Below are 22243 nucleotides of genomic sequence, written 5' to 3'. Positions count from 1 at the left end.
AATCTGCAGATGTGTAAAGATCTTCCTAACACTAAGAGCTGTTTAGGGTGATGTACATTTACTGTTGATGAGTGTAGAAGTGATGATTAATGCTGGATTCTAGATAGATTTGATGCTGATGTGGCTCAGAATGGCTCCTGCTCTTCATCTGATCTTTCTGCTCACCATTCACAGTGAGTCAATCTTACTTTCACATTACTGCTTTATTTCTCTGCATTTACACACACTCCACAATCAGACATCATTCAGCAGGTTTCTGATCATCTTCTCTCTGATATAGGAAGTTAGGCTGTGCTGGAGGATCTGTTTTCTCAGTAGAGAGTCTTTAGTTAAAGTGTCATGAGACCGGCCTGTTTTAGCGTTTCTTTCACACGTTTGGTTTCGGCTGTGATGCATTAAGCACAGGCACAATCTTCACAGACAAAAGCAGCTTTTAACAAGTAGTCAATGATAGTGTTTTTGACAGTTTCCATCTCCTGCTAATTCCTTGATGTGGACTTGGTGTGTATTGGGCTTAAATAGTGAATATTCATTATGTCCCCTGAGAAACATTTACCATCTGAACAGAGAAATTAACTGAATCTGTTTTGGTGAACTTCACTACTAAACTGCAAACACAAAAATAAAGTTTCAGCACACGATTACAGCATTTGTGGAGATGGTCAAATCAACAGCATTCAGGATTAAATCACTTTACAATAAAAATAACAAATAATAATGTGCTGACATGTAAACTACATTTGACTTCATTATGAACTGATGAGATATCCCTTTAATGTTCTTTATCATTTAGCAGGATAAGTTTACCTTAGTCAGAAGAGTTCATTAGTTAACTAACATACTAACAAGTAATTTAGGTAGTTATTTATCTCATCATTAGTTGATACTAAAGAAACACGTCGTTTACATGTTAGTATATTATTATTATTTATTTAGGTCTTTTTGTCCTGATATTTTCCATTATTGTTTTCTCTCAGCTGGTTTATTTTCTCTGTTTATTTCTGTCCTCCATCAAGACTGAAGTCATTCACACTGAGATCATTATTCATATTCACAAGATCAGCTTAATATATCATCTGTAATGAGTCACTGTTTACAACTAGTAAAACAGCATGAGTTCCTAGTGTCTTATAGTCTATTTTAACTGATAAAACTACATTTTAATCATGAATATTTCTGTATTTCAGGGGTTTCTAGTGCTGATTGGGGTGTGAATTACAGTCCTACTCAAATCTGTGCACTACAGAATTCAACAATGACAATCAGCTGCACTTTTACATACCCGACTACTGGATATCAGATCATGAAAGCCTTCTGGAACATAGACCAGGTAAAACAGAACAATGAGTTTGCAGATCTGTCTAATAACTCTGAATACAGTCAGAGGCTTCAGAATCTGGGAGATAAACAGCAGAACTGCACCATCAGACTGAGTCATGTGACAAAGAAAGATGAACATGACTATTATTTCAGAATCACTACTAATGTAACAGGAGGAATGTGGATTGGTAATCCAGGAGTGCGTCTCTCTGTCACAGGTGACTCTCCTGAGGTTTCTCTCTTCTTTTGGTCATCATGTAGAATAATAATCAGTGTATGAGAGCAGCACTAGATATAATGTGTGTGTTGTGTTCAGATCTTCAGCTGGAGTCTCCTGAGAGAGTGACAGAGGGAGATGCAGTCCGTCTGACATGTAACAGCAACTGTACACTGACTGACACACCAACATTCATCTGGTACAGAAACTCACACACATTGACTAATAATGGAGATAAACTCAACATCAGTTCAGTCAGTAGAACAGAAGCAGGCAACTACAGCTGTGGTGTGCAGGAATACTATTATATCTCTTCTGCTGTTTATCTCGATGTCAGATGTAAGTTTTCATCTTTTTTACCTGTTTAAAACATTCAGACTTACAATAAATATAGAAGTAGTCGATCCATAAAAGCTAATACTTTTGCAATAGTGCTAAAAATTGGTGTGAAAAAGTTCAATGATGTTATTTTGAATGTTAAGATGTCTTTGTTATGACAACTTGACATTATCAAGATAGCATAGCTTGTCATAAATCTGTCTTAAACATTATGGTCTTGAAAATAGACAGCCCCTTTAGTAAGCTGTATACAGTACACATTTTAAACTGATCTTGGTATTTATTTTTAGCCTTATTTTTACATGTTTCTCCTGCAGATGCTCCAGATACTCCTGTGATCTCCATCAGTGGATCTGCTGTAATAATGTCTGGAGATTCAGTGACTCTGAGCTGCAGCAGTGACTCAAACCCTCCTGCAGAAATCAGCTGGTTTAAAGGAGAAACATCTGTAGAATCTGGAAGAATCTTCAACATCTTCAAGATCAGCTCTGATGACAGTAAAAAATACAAGTGTAGAGCCAAAAATGACCTTGGAGAGAAATACTCTGATCCTGTGACTTTAAATGTCCAGTGTGAGTAAATGAGCTCTTGATCTTCTGTTTTCTCTGTATTGTCGTCTCTCTGTCAGCTGCTATCATTAGCCGCTATGCTCTGATTAGCTCCTGTTCCTTCTCTCACTCTGCTCATTGACAGTGTCTGTTTTTTCATTTCACAAAGAGAAACTGTAACACATTCAAAGTGTAAACGAAGCAGCGTTTAGTAACATTATCACTGTACAAGTCAGTCAGCATAGAGGGCACTATACACATCACATCTGACACTGAACCAGACTACACATCCCAGAATCCTCAGCACTTCACACCTTATGTTCCTAAACTCTGATTACACACACACACACACACACACACACACACACACACACACACACTCACACAGCTGCAGATCATTTACACTCTTTTGGATTATCTGCATGCTACCATCTGTTCTCGTACTGATCCTTGCCTCCCTGACCACTCTTAATAAAACCTAAAGCTGCGGTCACACTGCACTTTTCCCATAGACTTCCATTAATATGCACAGAAATGTGTCAGACCGGAAACGCAAGCTCGTGTGACAACTTTCACAGTTCGCTGCGATACAAAGTTCAAGCTTGGTGAACTCAGACCTGCGACATTGCATCACTTGACCGCGTGAGGCCAATTGAGGATCAAAACAGGACCTTCTGGACAGAAATTTATAATATAGACCAATAGGTTGCATTTTTAAACGTCTAATCATCTTGTTTAATCCCGCCCCTTTTCACAGCGCCGTCTAACAGAATTTCGCACGTACAAACCCTAGTGTGACCGCAGTTTGGAACTTTATTTGTGTGTACGCACCACTCATCACTGAGGGATTCACTCGTGCAAATGAGGCCGACTCAAAAGCTGACCTTTCTTTTCCTGCTCAACATAAACACTGCATGCCAGAATCTGACTTTTAATGGAGAACATGCACTTTGTAAACAGGGCTTATTTTTAACTTAGAGATTGCAGTGCTAGTAATGTGTACAATTTGGCTCAGATCCCCAATCTTGATTATTTGGTCTTTTATTCAGACCCACCCAGGAACGTCTCGGTGTCCATCAGTGGATCTGCTGTAATAATGTCTGGACATTCAGTGACTCTGAACTGCAGCAGTGACTCAAACCCTCCTGCAGACATCAACTGGTTTAAAGGAGAAACATCTGTAGGATCTGGAAGAATCTTCAACATCTCCAAGATCAGCTCTGATGACAGTGGAGAATACAAGTGTAGAGCCAGAAATGACCATGGAGAGAGATACTCTGATCCTGTGACTTTAGATGTCAAGTGTGAGTTTATGATGGTTCGGTGACTTATTAAATCCTCTAAATGTAAACTATGCCATATTTGTTGTGATTTGCTAATGATAATAGTGTTTTTCTGTTTCAGATCCTCCAAAGAGCGTCTCAGTGTCCATCAGTGGATCTGCTGTAATAATGTCTGGAGATTCAGTGACTCTGAGCTGCAGCAGTGACTCAAACCCTCCTGCTCTGAACCTCAGCTGGTTTAAAGGAGAAACATTTGTAGGATCTGGAAGAATCTTCAACATCTCCAACATCAGCTCTGATGACAGTGGAGAATACAAGTGTAGAGCCAGAAATGACCATGGAGAGGAATACTCTGATCCTGTGACTTTAGATGTCCAGTGTGAGTTTATAATGGTTCAGTGATTTATTAAATCCTCTAAAAGCTTCACCAGTGACAGTGACGCTTCTACAGTGAGGTTCACAATCCACATGGAGTTTAGAGATCAGACGCCGTCACTGTCACTGGTGAAGCTTTTATCATCACACTCCTGTAACTTCATCAGTCTGGAGAGTTAATCATGATCTGCTTCATCTTTTAGTTCATCAAGGCGCTGGAAGAAACATCATCATCATCATCGCAGCGACATCTGGAGGATTATTCATCATCATCATCATCATCATCATCATCATCCTGTGTATAATGTGAGTTTAATAAAAATGTAATTTTTTAAAGTTTATTAACATTTTAGTAACTTTCATAGTAACATTTTATTATTTAAAAAAGCACATTTTAATTTGATGTATTATTTGAGTGATTCATACTCTATTAATGTGTGTTATTATGACAGAAAGAAACAAAGGCGTGTTAAATCTGAAGGTCTCACAGTGATGCAGGTAAATCACACAGATACAACCTTAAAGTCAGTCAAACTCATGTTTAACTTTGTGTGATTAAAATGTCTGATATATGTACAATTTTACCTTCATTTAAAATCATCATCATATCTTCATCACATCTGCTGCATAATTCAGTGTGAATTAATCAAATATTTCATCAAAACCATTCAGAATCTTTAAACATTAAAATTCAAACACCTGATCAGTTCCTCTCTGCAGTGTTTCTCCAGCGCCACCCGGTGGTGTGATGCAGGAATGCACACAATATTATTGATCCATGATTATATCAGATATAATTTGCTTTGTAGGTTTAATCTCTGCATAATCATCAGCACATGTACATCAACAAGCTACTTTTTACATTCTTAAGACTTTGCTTTGTATTAAAGTCTTATTTTGTTGTGTTTCAGAATGATCTGTATTCTGACCCTGGATCAGCAGGTGACGCTCTGTATGCCAGTGTGAATCCCAGAAGAGGAAGAGCTGCTGAATGCAGAGATGCTGAGGAGATCCAGTACGCCACTGTCCGATATCACAAAAACACACAGATGAAGAGAGAGGAAGAAGAGGAGCGGCGTCAGTGTGACAACAAACCAGTTCAGCAGCCTGATCAAGACCACAGGTGAGGAGAAACTGCTGGACCAGACACAACTGCACTAAACACAAGCAGTTATACTTGCAACATAATTCTGTGAACACTAGATCATGTTTTAAGCATACAAAAGAACTCAAAAATAAAGAACAATATAAACTCTTTCACGGACATGCAAAATTGGACTCAACTCGCTTGTTCAATATAAAACCAGTGTAACAAATTAGCAAGCAGCTGAATTTCTTTTATAAAGTAACACTTGTTTTATGTTGAGCAAGAAAGCTTGACAACCAACATTTCTTGCATTATAGACTCCTGAAGACAGTCAAATTATCCATTTTAAAGATCACATGTTAGACTTCTTTGTATATTGTTAGTGTTTTCAATCATTTATTATTGTTGTCACTTTCTCTTATGATATTATCCCCATGTTGATCCTGGAGCATCATTTCTGTTCTAATATGTAATCCATACCTAATCCCTATCCCTAAACCTAACCCTGACTGTAAAGTATTCCTAAAATCAGATTAAAATCGATTAATACAGTGTTTGCAATCCCAGTCCTGGCACCATTCCTTTTTATCATCAGGCGTTTGTTATATTTCAAGGCAAGGCAGGGGGAAGCCTTTTCTTTTGGGAAAGCCAGTGAGGAGTTCATTACAGTAATCCACCCTGCTGGTGATAAGACCATGAGCAAGTTTCTCCAAGTCTTCACTGGAAACAAAGCATCTAATACTTGCAATGTTTCAGAGATGATAGTATGCTGATTTAGTTACTGCTTTGACATACTGAAACTTACATCTGACTCCAGAATCACACCAAGATCCTTGACCTTGTTTTTTGTTGTTTGACCCCTGGGGCCAAGGTATGCATTAACCTTCAGATTCTCATCTCTGTTCCCAAAAGCAATGACTTTAGTTTCTCTTTGTTTAACTGATGAATGTTGGCACATTCTGCTGCTAATTTCATCAATGCATTGGCAATCAGTGCCAATGTAGTCCTAATAGGTAAAAGTTAGGTAATAAGACTAAGGCCACGTTTACACTAGTGCGTTTTAGTTTTAAAACGGCGTTTTAGAATGAAAACGATCCGCGTCAACACTGGCGTTTCACCCAGCGTTTCTAAACAGCTCTCCGTCTACACTAAAGCACTGAAAACGCACAACACTTGACCACACACACTTTCTGGCATGCGCTGCAGCATATCTACCCAGATGAGAGCTGTGCTCGTTGGACTGTTCATCAAGGATCTCCCGCTGGATCTACTCACACTATATTTGTTAAACGTGATATTTAATTAACCTTGTCCTCTATATCTTACAACATATTCCCTGACTTTGGTCTTTTAAATCTATTACTTGTTCTCAGGTAGCGTGTTTTGGCTAAGCGCAAAGATAAGTTAATAATTAATGTAACCACGTACATTCTGTATATTGACTGATTGCCTTTATTCCCTATAATGTATAAACTTATTGTACATTATACTGATATAATGCTTATTATTGATGATTAAAACTGATATTCAGGAAAAGAGAGGGTCTGTTTCGTATTTTCAATGAAAATGAAAGGAGGCAGTGATGTTATAGACCAGTGGTTCCCAACCCTTTTTTGCCTGAGACCCCCTTTTTTCCCCGGAAAATATTGTAAGGCCCCCCTCAAAATTTAATGATGTAATCGCTCATATAAGTTTGCAGTAATGATGACAAAAAGTGTTGTTGTAAAACAAACGGTATGTTTATTACTATACCTAGAAATGTTTATGCACAAATAATAGCCTAATGTTTCCCAGAGATGGGTTGCAGCTGGAAGGGCATCCGCTGCGTCAAACATGTGCTGGATAAGTTGGCGGTTCATTCCACTGTGGCGACCCTGGATTAATAAAGGGATTAAGGCGAAATGAAAATGAATGAATGAATAATAGCCTAATGTAAAATATAAAAGCAAAACATCCGTAGGCCATTTGTAATTGAAAAACGTAAGCCTCTGGCCTTTAAATTGACCCTATGTGAAATTCGATAACAAAAATATAAGTTCTCACACTGGTTTATAAGGGAAAACAATAATATAGGCTATTACAATTTACTACTTGCATGTTATTTGTTATGCTCTATCAATTAGTGTGAGGATTGCTGCGAGGCGAATCAGTGAGACTGTCGTTTTTGAGGAGGACGGATTACAAGTTTTTCCATTTTTGGTGGGGTGCGAGGACCAGGATTGAGAAACACTGGATTATTAGTTTGATAACAATGATGTAGAAGCACATAGCCCTGACTATAAACCTAAACTGAACATATATTGTAAACGTATCCCTTAAATCTGATTGGCTGATCAGAATGTAGTTCCAGGATCAACATAAATGTTCCTCCAGAAACATGTCCTACTTGATGAAATCCCACTAATCTATAAGCACCATCAGCTTAACATGCGCTGATTATTTGAGCTGTCATATTGTTTTTTCAGCCAATCAAATGCTGAAAGAGTGGAGGACTCCGTGATCTACAGCAGCGTCCGTTGAGAGATCCACTCACACAGACATCATTAGAGAACACAGAATAAATGAATCAATGATTATTGGAGAATCATTTACATGAATCTGTTTTGAACAACAACTACAGCTATGTTTCTGTCCAGCTGTTTTATTGTTTTAATTTTTATAATCTAGCATATTAAATGCTTAATGGAAACACCAAGATGCACATAACTTGTATTGTGTAACGCCACGCCAGCAGAGGGAGCCCTCTCCCAACTACTGACTCAGCTCCACTCCCTCTGCAGTCACTTCCTGTTTGTGCTGTATTTCAGCAAGAGCTCAGGCCATGCTTCCTGGCGAAGTATTGCCAGTTCACCTGCATTACCAAGCATTGTTCCATGAGACTTTCATGACTGCCTGTCTGTGTATGACCCTGCCTACCCTGATCAAGTACGTTACCTGTCTTTGTCCTTTTGCTTTGTTTTGGACTGCTTATTGTTTCATTGAACTTGTGCCTGCCTTCTCACCACATCTGCTGGATTTGCCCTTGTGTTTGTTGATCTGTTTTGGACTGATTGTTGTTATACTGATCCTCTGCCTGCACTCTCACTATGTCGTCTGGATTTGCCCCTGTATTTGTTATTGGATTGGACTGCTTACATCAGGCATGTCCAAGCTCGGTCCTGGAGGGCCAGTGTCCTGCAAAGTTTAGTTCCAACCCCAATCAGACACACCTGGGCTAGCTAATCAAGCACTTACTAGGCTTTCTAGAAACATCCGTGCAGGTGTGTTGAGGCAAGTTGGAGCTAAAATCTGCAGGACACCGGCCCTCCAGGACCGAGTTTGGACACCCCTGGCTTACATGTTGCCGACTTTCCCCCTGTTTACTCAATGATGTCTCTGCCTAAACCCATTAATAATCTTCTGCGTATGGATTCTAATACTGTCTCAGTCTCCCTGTTACATATTGTTTACTCATTAAGTCTAATCATTAAGACTGAGCATGTAAATAAACTCGTTTATCTTTGAAAGAGTGAGAGAATAATTGTCATTGTGTATAGTTATGATTAATGGTGCAGGACTGATTTAATGTCTGCTTTTCTTTTGTTTTAAGCTTTGTATGTTTAGGCCATTTTTTAATAAAAATAATTTTAATCTACTTTTCAATTGTTTTGTTGTTGTTTATTGTACAGGGATCAAATGTAAATCACCGAGCTCTAGCAGATAAGTTTAGTGCAAATTTCCTCAAATGACAAGTACCAAAGACATTCTGCACCTAATAATTTATTAAATGAATCACAATGAAAAAACTAAAATATCGGCCATGTGCCTTCATCAGTTACTGTTCAAGGGTGTAATATTTTTGTTATTCATATAACAACAGTGTATACATTAGAGGTATACATAGAGGTACGTCTGATCACAGTTTTTGTTTGTGCAAATTTACCTGAGGCCGATTTGTATGATTTTTGATGATATCAAATTTCTCTCGTGCGTGCTTTTCTCACATAAATACACCAGAGGGCGCAATTTACACCTCAGCCAACCAGGCCAGCTTGCTGTCCACTGACCGACTGACCCACCCACCACCTTCCCTAAACCTAAAAGATAGTGTTTTCAAAAGCAATCTAGAAAAAGAAAATCCATCACAGATGTGTTTTTATTTATTTTTTTCAGCCTGTTTGTTTGTTTGTTTTGTATATCTATTTATTTGTGAAGTTTCATAAACTAATTTCGAGAGGAGCACGTGATATGATTGAGCACGTCTGGCCACTCATCTGTAATCAGTAATAATCCAATCAGAGTGATCCTAGTTTACTATAAATGGATCATTTTCTCCCTACTGTTTCTATCTTCGTTTGGAAGAATCCCCCCTTCCACCCCATCTCCTCCTTTTCCTCCCTTTTCTAAAGGGGGAGCTCTCGAGACCTACCTGATCTCGGATCTCCTGATATGCTTATCGACCGGGCGGGAGTCCTGGGCGCAAATAGAGCTCAGGGTTCTCTCCTGGGACAGCATGCCAAACCTGCTTTATACGCCAAGCATATCTAAGTGGGAACTCTTGAAACCTGGTTTCTGGAACCATTCTTTGCCAAACTCAAACCCTGTCATCATGCTCAACGCTCTTCATCCCAAGTCTGCCAACATACGCGGCGGGCTACTGGTAATCCCGGAAAAGCCGTCCACACGGAAGTAAACAGTCAGCTGGTATTGCAAAAAGCAACAGAAGCAGTCGGCAGTGTCATACCGCCCTCTAGCCTTCATTTTGAAGATGAAATGCAGCCAGATGTACCTCTGGGTACATAATTCGCCCTCTCCATAAATGTAGACATGGGTACACATCCACAATGAGACTGTGCTGACATCAATAGCTAAACTAAGGATATTTAGAGAAACCATCAAGAAGACTGGTGATAAATGTGCTTCTAATCAACATTAAATACATCACTACTGATAATGCTTCAGTAAATGTGTGTTCATTATGTGTATAATTGTGTTACTCTTAACTACTTCAGAATGTAATTCTATCTAAATCATTCTTTATTTACACGAATTCTTTAGATGTCATCCATTTTGTATTGTATTGTTGGAAATATATTTTCTTGACCCAGAGAAACATTTTAAAATGTTTTGTGATGTGAATATTGTAATTAAAAACTCATTTCGAGACTACGGCACAAATAAATACAGCGATTAATTCGACAATCATAAAAAGTTATGATCAAGTAGCATGTGTCCACATTTTCCTGTCGTTTTCCTGGCAAAATATGCTTCATAAACGGTTACAGCAATAAGGAAAAATTGGTGTTAAAATGCCAAGTAGCAATAATTCTCTGCCCTTTATTGATCTGGAACATGGATCACCACAATGGTGAATATTTCTCACACACATCTGTAATTGCTCTGCAAATGAAAATGTTGATTTAAGTTGAAAGTATTTAGTTTGACGAAAACTTTGGTTTATTTTAAAGCCACTCCTCCTCTCAGATGATGATGATGATGATGATGATGATGATGATGATAACTGAAGACAAAGGGTTGACAGAGTGGATATTTTCCCTAAAATATAACAACCTAAAGTTTTTTGGAAAAACTTTGCATTCAAACTTAAGGCTAGGTCAGTTGGCATTTCTGTGTGGAGTTTGCATGTTCTCTTATTTTTTTTACAACATTTTGTCATCAGAAAGAGTTTTATTAACTCACAGAGTCTCCACTGGGTCACCTCTGGCTCTCAGGTGAGTTCAGACTGTATTATATGTGCTCCAGTCAGTTCAGATGATTAAACACTTTCTTTTCTTCACTGTAGGGTGTCCTCCCTGTGGGTTCAGAACTGCGCGGACGGCTTCCTCAAACACTGTTTTAACACCCTTCAGTGTTTTCGCTGAGCACTCCACATACGTCACAGCTCCTACTTCTTCAGCTTTAGCCAAGCCTCGATGAAAGGTGACGGGGGTATGTTTTATCTCTTCCAAATATTCAATGGTCAACTTGTCTTTTCTCAGATCAATTTGCATCCCGACTAGAATTATCGGTATGTCAGGGCAAAAATGTCTGACTTCTGGCAACCACTTTTCACTGACATTCTCAAACGAGTCTGAATCCACTGTTGAGAAACAGATTAAGAGCACATCCGTCTCTGGGTAGGCAAGTGGTCGAAGCCTGTCATATTCCTCCATCCCTGCTGTATCCCACAGTTGTAGTCTCACTGGATTCCCATCAACAATCTCATTGGCAGAAAAAATATCAAATGTAGTAGCAACAGTCTGCTCTGGAAATGCATTGGTGGTGTAGCTCACCAGAAGGCATGATTTTCCCACAGTGCTCCCAACAACCACACACTTTATATCCTTCATCTGTGCTCACTCATTACACTATTCTAAGCCTTATCTGTCAAATAATTTATAAGAACTGGTATTAAAATTCAACACAGAGTAATTCCACACCGAAAAACAAGCACTGATTTGATTGAAGCTGAAGGCAAATGGGAAGTTTTGAACTCACCTGACAGGTATGTTGCTCTTCTGGTTTATTTTAAAGCCACTCCTCCTCTCAGATGATGATGATAACTGAAGACAGAGGGTTGACAAAGTGGATATTTTCCCTAAAATATAACAACCTAAAGTTTTTTGGAAAAACTTTGCATTCAAACTTTAAGGTTGGGTCAGTTGGCATTTCAGTGTGGAGTTTGCATGTTCTCCCTGTGTTGGCGTGGGTTTCCTCTGGGTGCTCCGGTTTCCCCCACAGTCCAAACACATGCGCTATAGGGGAATTGATAAACTAAATTGGCCGTAGTGTATGAGTGTTTGTAAATGAGTCTGTATGGGTGTTTCCCAGCACTGGGTTGAGGCTGGAAGGGCATCCGGTGCATAAAACATACAGTAGGGACTAAGCTGAAGAAAAATGAATGAATGAATTAGATTATACAATTGTAAACAACAAACATCTTATATTTTCCACATGGGGTGCACAGGCAATGATTAACGCCTTCTGCAAATACGTAATATAATACTGTACATTTCTCTGAAAATTAGGACATTTTCCTGTAAAACAGGTCACTGTGTTCTGCTTGTTTGTCTGTACGTGACAAAGACGAATATGCATATGTGTTTCATAAACACTAGGCTTTGAGGCAGGTTTGGTTGGTTGTGAGTTGTATCTGAAATCGCCCTTATTCAGTTTCCTATTTAAGTTCTAAGCCTGTCTGACTTGTTAACCACAAATGCAGATATTGTGAAGAAAGCTGAAAACCTTTAACTACTGACTTCCATAGCATGTGTGCTTCCTACTATGGAGGTCAGTGGTTACAGGATTTTCAGATTTCTTTAGAAAAACTAATTTAGTGTTAAAGGGCACATAGTTTACCTCTTTTTTATGATTTAATATTAATATTATGGTTCTTCTGAGTGTGCCAGTTTAGGTTCAGTTTAAAACACAATTCAGATTTATTTATTATAATGTGTTAAAAAGTGTCATGTTGGGGGCGTGTCCATAGCTCGCTGATTTATGGGTGTGTTGCTTCACATGTAAATTAGTTTCGGCTTCCCGCCCAATGTAACAAGGGGGCGGGGCCATGAGCTCACCCGCTCTGTGTTTGCAACAGAGTCAGACAGGCAGACAGAGATGGAGCAGGGGTGAGAGGATTAGCAATCAGTCGTACATGTACGACTCTGACACAGACCAAGCAGAGAGTACAAAATCATTTGTGTCTTTGTACAGTTTTACAGCCAACTGTGTGCTAGTTTCAAGTGCCGAGCTTATACACAGAAACTAATAACCACGCACACTGAATTAACTTTGACTGAGGCACCGGATGCGCCGCTCGAAGCCGCGACACGGCACACCAGACACTCTCTGTGGCGCGGCAGAGACATGACGTGTCCCGAATCGTCGCGCCACGCATTTTTGAATTCTAAACATAGGTTTCTGCAGCGGTCCGCGGCGCCCAGCCGTCGACTTGAGTGTACCCTGATAGAAACCTATGTTTAGAATTGTAAAACGCATGCTAGTTAAGATCACAGGGAGCTTCTGGGATCGCGAGAAATGCAAACGGCTGAAGTATAAGGTAGACTCAATGAGAAGTACACATGTTTGCAAACCTACCTAAAGATACAGCCAATAATTCCGATTAGAGCGATAATGTGGAGAATATTGATCTTGTGTTGAGCCCAATGAGCCTTGCATCTAAAAATAGAGCTAGCGTGTTCCTTTAGTCATATCGCTTTGACTCACGCTGAAAATGGCGGACGTGAATCAACAAACTGAGGATATGATGACACGCCTGTCAATCAATATTGGTGGGCGGGGGGACCGTACTCCTACGTAAAGTTGAGGTCGGTTTGAAAACCGCTCCAATTGGTCCACCGTTTTTATGTTGTTAAATTGAAAAAAAAAAAAAGCACTGGGTGTGTTTATATCACCCCAGTATGACGCTCTATACACCATACATGCACATATGTCTGTCCAAACAGCTTGAAAAGTAGATTTTTTACCATAGGTGCCCTTTAAACAAAATTTAAAAAAAAAGGTTTGAAGCCACTTCAGAGTGAGAAAACAGTGAGTAAATTTTATTTTTTTGGGTGAACTATCTCTTTAAAATTAAAATAAAATGATGAGTAATTATAGTAATGTCATAATGATGACTATTTCAAGCAAACAATGGTGAAACTTCTCACTGAAAAATTAACCAACAGTCCTAGTATCAATATTTCCCTGCCCGTCCTTGATCTTGAAATAACGATCAACACTATGGTGATTTTTATTTTTTTTTTTATTTATTTATTTATTTATTTTTTTTTTTCCTCACAAACAAAATGTTCATACTGAAATGTGAAAATGGAGGCATAGATGTTGAGTTAAAAAGGTTTTGTTTGAAGAATCCATCACAGCAAAATCCTCTGAGTAAAATTTACTCCGTTTAGATAGTATTTGGTCCCTCTCTAAATTGAGTTAAAGTTACTCAAGTTATTAAAACAATAAAGGATACATTAGGTGATGATAATATACAGAAACACAGAACTATAACCGACTTCAGTCACAACCGTAGATGAAATCAGATGAAATATAATACATTGAATCTCTCAAAATCTCAGCAGAGGATCTTTAAGTAACTCCACAAACAGCAGCTTTACTTATTACCAACCTGTTTGGTAATAGAGACCAAATACTCTCTGAACAGAGTAAATTTTACTCTGAGGAATTTTGCTGTGCGTGGAGATGATTTTGGTCTTAATGTTAATTTAAAAAAGCATGCAAATCAGTTAATCAAGCCGTTACATATTGCAACCCCAAGTTTGGACAGTATGGACAACGCAAATAAAAAAAGAAAGTAGAGATTTCCAAAAGTGACTTTGAGTTGTCTTTCATTACAGACATTATGAACACAAAATATTTCATGTTTTGTCTGGTCAACTTCATTTCATTTGTAAATATACATCCTGTCATTCAGATCTGCAACACCTTCCAAAAAAGTTGTGACCAAGCGGCAACCTCCCGCTCTCCCTCGGGAAGCCAATACGGAAGTAACTGAAACTGCAATTCATCAAAATTCCGCTAGTCCTGGCTCCATAATAGAGCAAATTGCAATTGAGCCCACTGTTAGAATGGCCAACTTTACAGCAGAAAAAAAGTTGTTTACAGCCTGGTACAAAGAACGATTTTGGGTCATATAGCTATTATTACCCTCCATGACAACTGTGAGGGGGGTGAATTTTTTAATAACTCATCCATTTCCTTTATATTAGGTCATATTAAGTTTGCATAATTAAGGGCGTGGCCACTTGAGTGACAGCTAGGTCTCGCTGGTCGCCGTCACTTCACCTCAGCTGAATCCGGCAGATTAGCCACTGATCTCTGCATATTCATCGTATTTTTGTTTTGTTTTATGTGGCTTTACACAGTCAGCTGCCTTTTGGGGTTATTTCTTACAATTATCAGATGATATGGGATGCTGTGTGCACTTAATTGTGCTCACAAACCATTCACGTGGCCTCGTTTCCCATGTGAGTAAAGTTATATACTTGTATACCATCTCTATAAATGTATTTGTTTTATTTAAGATCATTTATAATGTTCTTTAGAGCTGTAAAGCACTCCAGAATGTGACAGATTGATTAGCTGTAGGCTCTAGATCAGTCATATGAAGCGTTATCATACAGTGTTATGCTGGAGTTCATCAATAGTCTTGCATTTACTAACACACACTATATCTGAAGTGTTTGGAAGTAATTTGCGTTTTCCTTCTGTAAAAAAATGTCATAAGAACAATATTTAGTGGCTCGATGTATTACTACAGTGTTTTTAAAAGTCTAAACACTTTATTGATATAGTGAACAACCAAGCACATGTGGTCAGAACACAAACGAGTCGCAGGTAATAAAGTATCAAGCGTTTCTCCCAAAGTAAAGTCTGTCTGCCAGGTCTAAGCAAAGTGCCAGCAGGTGTCTGTAGCTCCGCTCACTCTCTGCCTCTTTGTCCTTGTTTGGTATCCCGCCGTGGGTGCGATGACGCGCAAACAAAATGGCGACGGTTGGCCGCGCCTACTTGTAGCTTCTTTTGCAGTGTTCAGAAACCTATGGGTGACGTCACGGATACTATGTCCATATATTTTACAGTCTATGGTTGTGACAGGAGCAGTTTAGGGTTAGTAATCAGGTAAATTGGTTAAGTAATGATGTGATTTGAAACGGGTGATGTCGACAGCTGATTGTATTTATGATTTAGTACAAAAGCAGCATCTTAGAAAGGTCTAGTCCAGAGATGCCCAAAGTAGTACCTTTGGTTTGCCCCGCCATCCCATCTGAAAAGAGATGGAGAATGATGGGGAGTTGGTTGTCATGAATGCCTTTGACAGAGATCGTTGTTTTGAGTTTAATGTATACCCTTTTGTTTCTTTGTTTAATTCAGCAGCTTCAAAAAAGCCAACTAAAGTTAAACGTTTCATTTGAATCAGACTTGTAAAATGTAAATACTGTCACTCGACAGACAGAGGACAATGCACAAGGCAAATCAAGGCAAAGGCAGGAGCAGCTCGACTAGTGTATTTCAAGAGTTCACACTTAGCCGATGATTGATTATAAAGCTTGTTTGGCATGCTGTCCCGGGAGAGAGCCCTGAGCTTATGAAATCTTCGAGCCCTGGGCTCCTTCCCATTTGCAGGGCGAGAGGGGAGTTTGAGCTCAGGAAGATCTCGATGAACTCCCCCCGGCTTATTTCTAGCTAAATGACGGATATGGATGACTGAGAAGAGGTGTACTCGCTATGAGCTTGGCTATGGTATCAATTTTGTGTGTTCAGTCTACTTGGGGTACATGTTATTTGGACTGTGGCTGTGTTGTGATTTTAGAGATCACTGTTTTTATCATTTGTGTTTGCCAGACAGTTTCAACTTTTTCTGATTTGGTGTTGTAGCATCAGCTAATCACTTATTTTGTCATAATTAATACGCTTTATTAACTCATTCTGTTTGTATTCAGGAGATTAAACACTTTCTCTGTCTTATATTCTCTTCTTGCGGGTTCAGAACTGCACGGATGGCTTCATCAAACACTGTTTTAACCCCCTTCAGTGTTTTCGCTGAGCACTCCAGATACTTCACAGCTCCTATTTCTTCAGCTTTAGCCAGGCCTCGGTGGAAAGAGATGGGGGTTTGTTTATTCTCTTTTAGATTTTCAATGGTCTCCTTGTCATTTTTCAGATCAAGTTTAGTCCCGACTAGAACTATTGGAATGTTTGGGCAATGATGTCTGACCTCTAGAAGCCACTTTTTACTGACATTCTCAAACGACTGTGGATCCACAACAGAAAAACAGACCAAAAATACATCCGTATTAGGGTAGGAAAGTGGACGAAGTATGGTGTAATCCTCCTGTCCTGCTGTATCCCACAGTCCCAGAGTCACTGGATTCCCATCGACCACCACATTAACAGAAAAGCTATCAAACACAGTGGGGACATAACCATCCTGACATTTACCGGTGGTGTAGCTGAATAAAAATGCTGTTTTTTCTACAGCCGCATCCCCAACGAGGACACACTTTATAGTCTGCATTTGTGTAGCACATAACCCTGTAAACACCAATCTGTATCAACATTTGACTCCATAAATGCTGCTCTGATTGCAACAAACAAATGTGAAGTTCATAAATCTTAAAGTCGAATTTTACTCTCGAGTTTTAAAGTCGAGTTTGACACTGAAATGGTTTGTCCGACTGCATGTCAACACATCATCTGCTGCTCCACACTCCCTGAGAACAGAAAGCAATGCACAATGTTAATGTTTTAGCACGGGTATTGTCTATGGAGCCAGATAAGTCTCAAAAAATAATACATTTACAAAATAAAATTCATACACAATTCAATTCACATTTATGAAATTTTAATTTGTAAAATTCAAAACGCAATTCGTAAATGCACAAATCCAATTCAGAAATTAAATATGTAGTTTGTAAATGCGCAAATCCAATTGGGAAATCAAAAACACAATTCCTAAATATACACATCCTATTCGGAAATTCAAAACACAATTCGTAAATACACAAATCTAATTTGTAAAATTCAAAACAATTTGTAAATACACAAATCCAATTTGGAAATTCAAAACACAATTCTGAAATACACAAATCCAATTTGAAAATTCAAAACACAATTCAGAAATACACAAATCCAATTCGAAAACTAAAAATACAATTCAGAAATACACAAATCCAATTCGAAAACTAAAAATACAATTCGGAAATACACAAATCCAATTCGGAAACTAAAAAATACAATTCGGAAATACACAAATCCAATTCGGAAACTAAAAATACAATTCTGAAATACACAAATCCAATTCGGAAACTAAAAATACAATTCTGAAATACACAAATCCAATTCGGAAACTAAAAATACAATTCTGAAATACACAAATCCAATTTGGAAACTAAAAATACAATTTGTAAATACACAAATCCAATTCGGAAACTAAAAAATACAATTCGTAAATACACAAATCCAATTTGGAAACTAAAAATACAATTCGTAAATACACAAATCCAATTTGGAAACTAAAAATACAATTCATAAATGCAAAAATCCAATTTGGAAACTAAAAATACAATTCGGAAATACACAAATTCAATTCGGAAACTAAGAATCCAATTCGTAAATACACAAATTCAATTCGGAAACTAAAAATACAATTCGGAAATACACAAATCCAATTCGGAAACTAAAAATACAATTCGTAAATACACAAATCCAATTCGGAAACTAAAAATACAATTCGTAAATACACAAATCCAATTCGGAAACTAAAAATACAATTCGTAAATACACAAATCCAATTAGTAAAAATCAAAACAATTCGTAAAAACACAAATCATCAATGCACACATCCACTTAATATGGGCAATTCACATATTGTGTGTTGAATTTTAAGAGTGTGGTTTCGTAAATGTGATTTGTGTTGTGCATGTATGAGTGATATTTTTGCAAATGTATTATTTCTGAGACTGATCTGGCGCCATATTTGTGTTTCCCAAGACGTTTTTTTCTTTGTTTGTTTTGACACTATAAAGTCATGCAGGTAATTCAGTAAACACTATTCATTCAAAGCTCTGTGAGCAAGAGTCAAGCAAAAAGAGCAGAAAAGACTCTTGAACTTCATAAATGCACATTCAGAGTGTTATTTTTACTACTGAATTTGACAAAGCAAAAGTCTTTGGGTTATACTTTATTTTAATGGTCTATTTGAGTATTAGTAGACTGTCTGCTTAAATGTCTGTTGAAGGAGCAGTATCAACAGATATTAACTAACCATAACCCCAACCTAACAGTCTACTTATAATCTAATGAGAATTAGTTGGCATGTAGATGCAATGTAACTTAAATTCAACAAACGGACCATCAAAATAAAGTGTGTTACTGCTGGATTCTAAGATTTTCTGTAAATATGCCTTACATTGTTGTCTAATTCTGTTGTCTTATTAGAGAATTGACAGTGAAGAAAATGAAATACACACCTAAACATGAACCTTCAAACATACACATAAACAGTTATAATCAATCACGCATACATAAGCACATCTCACGCACACACACACACACACACACACACACACACACACACACACACACTCCAAATATCTTTTCCTGTAGAGACGGCACAGTTTGCTTTCAGTTTCTCTTTAGCAGAAAAACAAAAGCAAACTGATCCGACCCGAGGAGACCCGAGAGAGTTTCTCATATGAACACAAGTATGAAAACGTTTACAGTTGTATCATAAAAACCAAACACACTCACTTTCCTCAGGTTTTATTCCTTATTCCTGTCTTGTTTGATGGCCGTTGACTGGATGAAAGTGCTCCGTTCTTCATGGCTAAAACAGAAGGGCGTGAGCAAACAATCAGCAGCTCACAGCGCCCACTATTGGTGCAAATGATCACTACACGATTGCTCAGTCCAACAATAATAACACATAGCTGTTGGTTTATTTTCTTTCTTGTTTTTTTACACTTCTGTAAAGTTACAGAATAGTAGTTTTTTTTTAGTAATTAGCAGTTTATAGAACTAAAAATCTTAATGTTTAGTTTGTTAATAACATGCATTGTACATTAAAAAAAGTGTGATCTAGATGAGTTTTGCTAAAACTTAATGTTTTTTTTTAATTGCATGATTTCAATGAATCAACCCGTAACCTGATTAATTTAAAAATATCATCATAATATAGAGGCATCAATTAATCATATTTTCACCTGTCTCTTGTATCATAATTGGAGTGCTTTATTTCATTCATTTTCTTTTCGGCTTACTCCCTTTATTCATCAGGGGTCGCCACAGTGGAATGAACTGCCAACTACTCCAGAGTTTTACACAGAAAATGCCCTTCCAGCTGCAACCTAGTATTGGGAAACACCCAGGGGCGGACTTGACTAATAAGTGAGGTAAGCAGCCGGTTAGGGCCCCAGGGAATTAGGGGGCCCCGACCAATGCCAAGAAGCCTATAACAATCATATAGCTGTTTTATAATTTTTTTATCATATGTTGTAAAATCTGTCTAACCATTAAGATTTATTTTTCAAAATCAGGGGCCCCCATGAATAGTGGAATGTTCCTCCCGTACTGCACATGCAAATAATAAAGGGCACCTATGATGAAAATCATCTTTTGTAAGCTGATGGACAGAACTATGTGTAGATATAGTGTGTCCACAGTCATATTTGGGTGATATAAACCCTATACGTCTATTTTCTTAAATGTCCTGACGTTACAATAGGACCCAAATACCTCCCATTTTGAGGCTCACTGCAACGTGACGTAGGTGTTCGGTTTCCCCGCTCATTGAATTGATTGACAGCCACGTATTAACACAGTCTCAGTAATAATGCGTATAATCATATCAACAGGACGTGAGCAAAGCAACTGAGATTAAAAGATCTCTCTCTGTGATCATCAGTCATCTAATGTGATCAAGAATGAGTTTTACAACGTTTAAAACATTTTTAAGATGTGCAGGTTTGTAATAAAGTAGGTTAAAGATAGTAAAAACAACACGTCAGCACAATTATAAAAGAAGACGCTTCAATCCCGGTTTGTCGACGTTAAATCTGATTTATTTTGTACATTAACAACAGATATTCATACAGCAGTGGAGATTAACCTGTATCCTGTCACATTTGCCATGCAAAAACAGTGCAGAGTTAAATGCACGTGCTGTGTGTGTGTGTGTGTGTGCGCTTGAACTTGGTAACAACATTGTGTGTGGTACAGAGGTGGGTAGATTATCCAAAATCTATACTCAAGTAAAAGTACAAGTACTTGCGGAAATCTTTACTCTGGTAACAATCTTAAAAGTTACTAGAGTAAGAGTAAAAAAAATAGTTACTTTACACACACACACACACACACACACACACACACACACACACACACACACACACACACACACACACACACATATATATATATATATATATATATATATAGTTGAAGTCAGAATTATTAGCCCCCTTGTTTTTTTGGGGGGTTTTTTTCTCCAATTTCTGTGAAGAGAGCAGATTTCTTCAACACGTTTCATCAAAATAGTTTTAATAACTCGTCTCTAATAACTGATTTATTTTGTCATGATGACAGTAAATAATATTAGACTAGATATTCTTCAAGACACTTCCATACAGCTTAAAGTGACATTTAAATGCTTAACTAGGGTAATTAGGTTAACTAGGCAGGTAAGTGTAATTAGGCAAGTTATTGTATAATTATAGTTTGTTCTGTAGACTATCGAAAAGAAAAAGCTTAAAGGGGCTAATAATATTGACCTTAAAATGGTGTTTAAAAAATTAAAAACTGTTTTTATTCTAGCCAAAATAAAACAAATCAGACTTTCTCCAGAAGAAAAAATATTATCAGACATACTGAGAAAATTCCCTTGCTCTGTTAAACATCATTTGGGAAATATAAAATAAATAAATAAATAAATAAAAACGGTCAATAAAGTCAAAATTATTTACCCTCCTTTTTCAGTAAGGATCTTTTTTCACAGTATTTTATTTAATGTTTTTTCATCCGGAGAGTCTTATTTGTTTTATTTCAGCTAATATAAAAGCATTTTTAATGTTTTTAATACCATTTTAAGGTTGATATTATTAGCCCCTTTAAGCAATAATTCATTTTATGTTAAAAAATAATGTTTAAATGTTATATTATTAATGGTTAACAGTGTGAATGACTTACTTGGGCTAATCAGTTATTCCATTAAACTTTTCTTTAGTTATCCTAGTTACCAATAAATAATTCGGTTCAAATTGGAATAATTTTGACACTTAACACTACGTAATTTTTCTGGTGCGATGTCAGTTCGATGTACAGTGTGCATCGCATTATTAAACTATTCGTGTTGACATCTTGGAGTGAAAACAGACTGAACTTGAGGCCTCAGCTGACCTGGTCGGATAAACTCAATGCACAGACAGCATGACCGTCCTTCTCGGAACTGCAGACAGCCATGGCATGACCACAGTATAAACTCGCACGTCTTCCTCGACTTCAGCCATCATTCCAACATAAGTGCGCGCGCTCTAACCGAAAGCGGGAGATGCGTCTCTATAGCAACCTCTCGCGA

The 22243-nt window shown here is 37.8% G+C and overlaps 2 protein-coding genes and 1 pseudogene across 3 annotated transcripts; 1 reads left to right on the top strand and 2 right to left on the bottom strand.

Annotated features, from left to right (window-relative positions):
* The first annotated feature begins 19 nt into the window (after positions 1–19).
* LOC130222836 (B-cell receptor CD22-like) lies at positions 20–8753 on the top strand (annotated as a pseudogene).
* Positions 4885–11830, bottom strand: LOC130222844 (ras-related C3 botulinum toxin substrate 1-like). Of its 2 annotated transcripts, XR_008836541.1 has the most exons (2): positions 10849–11830; positions 4885–5105 (listed from the first exon to the last, which is right to left on the bottom strand). XR_008836541.1 is itself a non-coding variant. In XM_056455419.1 (1 exon), exon 1 carries the CDS (start codon positions 11496–11498, stop codon positions 10917–10919), a length of 582 nt encoding a protein of 193 aa, XP_056311394.1. In that variant the 5' UTR covers positions 11499–11830; the 3' UTR covers positions 10466–10916. The 2 variants fall into 2 exon arrangements, 1 of the variants encoding a protein (XP_056311394.1); XM_056455419.1 differs by lacking the exon at positions 4885–5105 and having other exon boundaries at positions 10466–11830.
* A 2122-nt stretch (positions 11831–13952) lies between these two features.
* Positions 13953–19524, bottom strand: LOC130222859 (ras-related C3 botulinum toxin substrate 1-like). Its single transcript, XM_056455429.1, has 2 exons — positions 19426–19524; positions 13953–17387 (listed from the first exon to the last, which is right to left on the bottom strand). Exon 2 carries the CDS (start codon positions 17189–17191, stop codon positions 16613–16615), a length of 579 nt encoding a protein of 192 aa, XP_056311404.1. The 5' UTR covers positions 17192–17387; positions 19426–19524; the 3' UTR covers positions 13953–16612.
* Positions 19525–22243: the final 2719 nt, after the last annotated feature.

The sequence above is a fragment of the Danio aesculapii genome, chromosome 1 (genome assembly GCF_903798145.1).
Source record: "Danio aesculapii chromosome 1, fDanAes4.1, whole genome shotgun sequence".
NCBI lineage: Eukaryota > Metazoa > Chordata > Actinopteri > Cypriniformes > Danionidae > Danio > Danio aesculapii.
Note: the sequence above shows the minus strand (reverse complement) of the source record. Positions and strands in the feature narration are given on the sequence as shown.

Excerpts from the sequence above, each read along its gene's own strand:
- LOC130222859 (XM_056455429.1), bottom strand. The coding sequence starts at position 17,191 with ATGCAGACTATAAAGTGTGTCCTCGTTGGGGATGCGGCTGTAGAAAAA.
- LOC130222844 (XM_056455419.1), bottom strand. The coding sequence starts at position 11,498 with ATGAAGGATATAAAGTGTGTGGTTGTTGGGAGCACTGTGGGAAAATCA.